Raw genomic sequence first — 6,000 nt, 5'->3', positions numbered from 1 at the left:
GTTTTCATGTGGACAAAGATATTTTTAAAACGTTTATAAAAACAAAGTACAAAACTTTTGGTTTTTAAAAATACCCGGTTACGTGTGGACATGGCATTATTGTGCACTTGTTTCCTGTATACATGCATAAGACCATATGATTTCCCCCATGGGCGGCATGGTGGTGTAGCACTGTCGCCTTGCACGTCCAGGGTCCGGGTTCGATTCCCGTCTCTGTGTCCATAGAGTTTGCATGTTCCGTGCTTAGTGGGTTTCCTCCAGGTACTCCGGTTTACTCCCACAGTCTAAAGACCTGGGGATGAGGCTAATTGGTCTTCCCAAATTGTCCCTAGTGTGTATGCCCTGAGATGGATTGGTACCCTGTCCAGGGTGTACCCTGCCTCATACCCTAAGTCTCCTGGGATGGGCTCCAGGCCCCTTTGGCTTTGGTGCCAAAAGCCTTTCAGAAATCAATAAAACCAGCAAACATTTAAATGTTATTTTGAATAACATCTTTTTCGGTGAAGGTGTGTGGGGTGTAAATGTGATCAGCTGTGCTGTAGTTTGTAGACAGAAATCTGACCTGGGTTTCCGTGTAATTCATCTCCGCTCCACGCGGTGGCTTCAGTCTCTCAGCTTGGGACCTGTTTAACCTTTGACTCCGGAAGTATTTATTCTCTTCCAGCACTATCGGCGCGTTTCTTGTTAAGACGCGCTGCGATCTATTCGCATTTTAAACAGTAAAATAAACTTTAATGATTCTCTGTAACGGAAGTGGGAGTGTTTCCCCCGGCAGGTTGTTCTGCAGCGCGAAGCGGATGTCTGTTTGCGGTTGTTAGCCAGTTAGCTTAGCTTATGTTTGTGGCTGTGGGGAGGCGCTGAGTGTTATTGTTATTGTTATTGTAGTGTAATCGGTGATCAGTGAGAGATCGGACCGAAGATGAATTTAGCGAACAGCAGAGAGCAGAGGAGCACCGCGGGGAACCGCATGACCAAGATCCTGGAGGCGGAGGAGGAGGACGAGTTTTACAAAACCACTTACGGGGGATTTAATGACGTTAGTGTCTCTCTCTCTCTCTCTGTGTCTCTCTCTCTCTCTCTCTCTGTGTCTCTCTCTCTCTCTCTCTCTGTGTCTCTCTCTCTCTCTCTCTCTGTGTCTCTCTCTCTCTCTCTCTCTGTGTCTCTCTCTCTCTCTCTCTCTCTGTCTGTGTGTGTGTCTCTCTCTCTCTCTCTCTGTCTCTCTCTCTCTCTGTCTATCTGTCTGTCTCTTTGTCTGTCTCTCTCTGTCTCTGTGTGTGTGTCTCTCTTTCTCTGTCTCTCTCTGTCTCTTTGTCTGTCTGTCTCTCTCTCTTTCTGTGTGTCTCTCTCGTTCTCTCTCTCTCTCTCTCTCTCTCTCTTTCTGTGTGTGTCTCTCTTTCTCTGTCTCTCTCTCTCTGTCTTTCTGTCTGTCTCTTTGTCTCTCTCTCTCTCTTTGTGTCTTTCTCTCTCTCTCTCTCTCTCTCTCTCTCTCTCTCTCGATCTATCTGTCTGTCTCTTTGTCTGTCTCTCTCTCTCTTTCTGTGTGTGTCTCTCTTTCTCTCTCTCTCTGTCTTTCTGTCTGTCTCTTTGTCTCTCTCTCTCTGGGTCTTTCTCTCTCTCTCTCTCTCTGGGTCTTTCTCTCTCTCTCTCTCTCTGGGTCTTTCTCTCTCTCTCTCTCTCTCTGTGTCTTTCTCTCTCTCTCTCTCTCTCTCTCTCTCTCTCTCTCTCTCTCTCTGTGTCTTTCTCTCTCTCTCTCTCTCTCTCTCTCTCTCTCTCTCTCTCTCTCTCTGTGTCTTTCTCTCTCTCTCTCTCTCTCTCTCTCTCTCTGTGTCTTTCTCTCTCTCTCTCTCTCTCTCTCTCTCTCTCTCTGGGTCTTTCTCTCTCTCTCTCTCTCTCTCTCTGGGTCTTTCTCTCTCTCTCTCTCTCTCTCTGTGTCTCTCTCTCTCTCTCTCTCTCTCTGGGTCTTTCTCTCTCTCTCTCTCTCTCTCTCTGGGTCTCTCTCTCTCTCTCTCTCTCTGTGTCTTTCTCTCTCTCTCTCTCTCTCTCTCTGGGTCTTTCTCTCTCTCTCTCTCTCTCTCTCTGGGTCTTTCTCTCTCTCTCTCTCTCTCTGGGTCTTTCTCTCTCTCTCTCTCTCTCTGGGTCTTTCTCTCTCTCTCTCTCTCTCTCTGGGTCTTTCTCTCTCTCTCTCTCTCTCTGGGTCTTTCTCTCTCTCTCTCTCTCTCTCTCTCTGTGTCTTTCTCTCTCTCTCTCTCTCTCTCTCTCTGGGTCTTTCTCTCTCTTTCTCTCTCTCTTTGGGTCTCTCTCTCTTTCTTTCTTTCTCTGGGCCTTTTTTCCTCTCTCTCCTTGGGTCTTTCTTTCTGTCTATCTCTTTGGGTATTTCTTCCTTTCTGTCTATCTCTTCTCCTTCTGCGTCTCTCACTCAAAATGTATTAAATTAATTATTTTCCTCTAAATTCTACAAACAATACCCCATAATGACAATGTGAAAGAAAGTTCGTTTGAAATCTCAGATAGTCTGATAGTCCTTCTGGTGGCTTTTGGCAAACTCCGGGTGAGCTGTCGTGGGCCTTTTTACTGAGGAGTGGCTTCTGTCTGGCCACTCTACCATTGATGGGGTGCTGCAGAGATGGTTGTTCTCCTGGAAGTTTCTTCTGGTGGATTAGGGAGCAATGTCATCTGCTGGTGTTGGTCCATTGTGTTTCATCAGGTCCAAGGTCACTGCGCCCATCCAGGAGCAGTACAATTTAAGCCTTCATAAAAGTAATAAACTGTGGTTCTGCATGACATATGAGAAAACCCAAGGCCTTCCCCATAAGCGTTAAAAAAAATATATATTATTGGTCCAGCACTGTGTTGCCACACCAATCTGCACTGCTTGAGTTTTAATGGTTATTAAAGTATACTCTGTGTGTACTCTATACATTTCTCTTACGTTTTTTATGTTTCAGTACTTTTGACACTGTGTTCCAATAAACTAAACCGGATAATATTCAGGATCTTTATTCTAAATTGTTTCACAAAGTAAATATTAGGGTTAATCTAATAATATCTAGGGAGCCTAGGACCCTGGGAACACCAAAATGCTCTTCTCTAATTTAAATACTTAAAGTTAGATGTAATATTAACTTGGGCTGTCTGTACTGAATTGTGTGTGTCTGTGTGTAGGAGTCTGGTGATGATGAGTACCATGGTGATCACTCGGACACAGAGGACGAGGTGGACAGTGACTTTGATCTGGACGAAGGCGATGAACCGGACAGCGAACAGGAGGAGGAGACACCACGGCGCCGGAGCCGCATCCTCACTAAAGCCTACAGAGTGAGACATGGATGGGAGCAGTAACGATGGGGCTGGGGTCTGGGGGACTTCAGGAAACTCCAGAATCCATAAAAAAAAAAAAAAAAAATCTATATTTTTAATTCATATCTGATTACATTTAAGGTGGTAATATGTTGCAGTTCCTCAGTAACCCTACAGGTGGCAGGCATTGAACCATTTACAAACTGGCAGGCAGTGTCGTATGTTTTAGGAGAGACTTATTAACTGATCTTCTTTAGAGCTCTAATGTCACTCATCTACAGGTCAGCGGTTCCACTGAGTCTAAGTGGAACCTCTGACCTGAGTGCTAAATTAGTAACCGTGCCATCCCCAGGAGCAAATAATGTTGCACCTGTTCCACAGGTGTGTGTGATCAGGAGTAGTGACGATGAGGTGAAGCATCATTTATGTGTCTTAGCTTCCCAGCCAATAGTTTTACCTAAAGGTTCATTTCATGGAGCTTAATTAAAGGGCTCGTTGTACTTCTATCTAGTGGACAAATTTTGCTTAGCAGCTAGAATGCAACCTCGCAAGCCAAAAGATTTTGTGTGCATTTTCCTTCATACATAATATAAGAAGTAAATGTAAAGTTCATTGTGAAATGCAAAAAAAATGCTTTCTTGAATCTTGATTCATGAATTTAAATAACAAAAATCTCCAATGTAATGATGTCACATGACAAAACGCAATGCTTCGTTTGTCGTTGGTCACAGATCTCAGGGAACCGACACAAACCTCGAAGTGAGGTTTTATTTGGACACGGCCCCTTCAGCTCAATACAAGCTTCTTTGTCATAGTTATAACACTAATCAGAAGTACGGTTACACTCAATATATTTAAAGAAAGAAAGGTTACTGTACTGAAAACTTACTGACGTTTGTGTGTGTATGTGTGTCAGGAGCCTGTTAAGGTAATGAAGCCCAGGGTAAAACACCCGTCTGACGAGCCGAAGGCTGAGAAACCAAAAGCAGAAAAACGCTTAGTGCATGAGCTGCAGGAGATTGGAGAAAGTGTGTATACTCACACAAACAAACAGTTATGTATAAAAATGATTTTCTCTCACATTTGTGCCAATAAGGACTTTGATCTTCCCCCACTCCAGTGCGTAAGTCAGTGAGGAAGTCCACTAGTGAACACACCCGCAAGACCTTCGAGCGTCTGCAGGAGCGTCAACAGGAGGCACCGAGACGCCGCAAAGTTCACCGGGACAAACCCCTGAGTCAGGAGGAACTGCTGAGGGAAGCTGAGCATACTGCACAAAGCAACCTGGAGTCACTAGGTATATACACACGCACACACACACACACACACACACACACACACACACACACACACACACACACACACACACACACACACAGTGAAGGCTAGAAAGGTGTATGTATGGACTGTATGGGGTGGGAACATGAAGTGTCATTCTTTAATATAGGGGTAATGTGTGTGCAGAGAATTACGAGCGTCTTGAGGCTGATAAGAAGAAGCACGTGCAGAAGAAGCGGCGGTTTGAAGGGCCAACAATCCGTTATCACTCCATCCTGATGATGTCGGAGCCGCCACTCAAAGATGAAAACGTGGATGTAGAGGGGTACGTACACACACACACACACACACACACACACACACACAAGTATAATTTGGTTTGTGATGTCATCACCTGTTCTCCTTCTCTAGGCTGGACCAGGACACGCCTTTTTCAGTGCCTTCTTCCTGTCCCGCAGTACCAGGGGTCGGGGCTCTCTGCTCACGTACCTTCATCACCTTTAGCGATGACGATGCGTTTGAATCGGCATTCCCGCCATCGGCTAGCGTGAGCCCTGACCTCTCTGTTCAGGAAGTGTGTCCAGTTACCCATAATCCCGCTCTGTACCGTGACCCGGTCACTGACATCCCGTATGCTGATGCTCGCGCCTTCAGGATCATTCGCGAAGCTTACCGTAAATACGTTGCTGCACACGGCTTTCCCAACGACACGACACACACACCATCACACACAAACTCTGAGCCAGCAGGGGGCACCAAGAGCCTACGTCTGAAAGGACTGACTGTGTAAACACGCGCACATACACTCATACACACACAGACTAGACCATGGAGCAAAAAAAGACTAAAGTTACACACACACTGTGTTTTTATTGTTGATATTCTCACAGATTAAAGATGATCATACACACACTGCACTCCAGTTTCATTCTTTTATGTTCCTGTGTGTTCTGTGTTTTAGCAGCCACTTGTGTTTTAAGCAACATGTTTATAAAGGTGTGTATGACACACACTTCTTGTGAACAGATTAAGCACGTTTAGATTTTGCTTTTATTTGGTTTTGATTAATGTTTTCGTTATAAGAAATTAGTGAGGTGTGTGTTCAGTAAGAATGTAGCAGGGGAGGAAAAACAAATGGGTGGCACTGCTCACAAATAGAGGATGTGCCTATTATATATGAATAGTTTTTTTCTTAAACCATGCTAACTAATAACTATAACTAACATGCTATAACTGATCTGGAAGATGACCTTGGGTGACCAGAATATATACAGTAAATAAAATGCATTAATATTATTAGAGCTCACACTAACAGACAGCACCAGAGCAGTTTCTCACTGAAGTTAAAGTAAATATATTTCATTTGCTTATGGCACAATTAGTAGCTTGGTATTTGAGAAATACAGATGCTTTTGGACACGTTTG

General features: G+C 44.5%; 1 protein-coding gene across 1 annotated transcript; it reads left to right on the top strand.

Moving 5' to 3' along the window:
• The first annotated feature begins 765 nt into the window (after window positions 1-765).
• On the top strand, window positions 766-5,492 carry vps72a (vacuolar protein sorting 72 homolog a). Its single transcript, XM_053483459.1, has 6 exons — window positions 766-1,036; window positions 3,163-3,315; window positions 4,214-4,325; window positions 4,418-4,594; window positions 4,762-4,900; window positions 4,987-5,492. The coding sequence occupies exons 1-6, from the start codon at window positions 920-922 to the stop codon at window positions 5,363-5,365; spliced, it is 1,077 nt and encodes a 358-aa protein (XP_053339434.1). The 5' UTR covers window positions 766-919; the 3' UTR covers window positions 5,366-5,492.
• The last annotated feature ends 508 nt before the right edge of the window (window positions 5,493-6,000 follow it).

The sequence above is a fragment of the Clarias gariepinus genome, chromosome 23 (assembly GCF_024256425.1).
Source record: "Clarias gariepinus isolate MV-2021 ecotype Netherlands chromosome 23, CGAR_prim_01v2, whole genome shotgun sequence".
NCBI classification, from domain to species: domain Eukaryota; kingdom Metazoa; phylum Chordata; class Actinopteri; order Siluriformes; family Clariidae; genus Clarias; species Clarias gariepinus.
The sequence above is the reverse complement of the archived record's forward strand: the minus strand, read 5'-3'. Positions and strand labels throughout refer to the sequence as shown.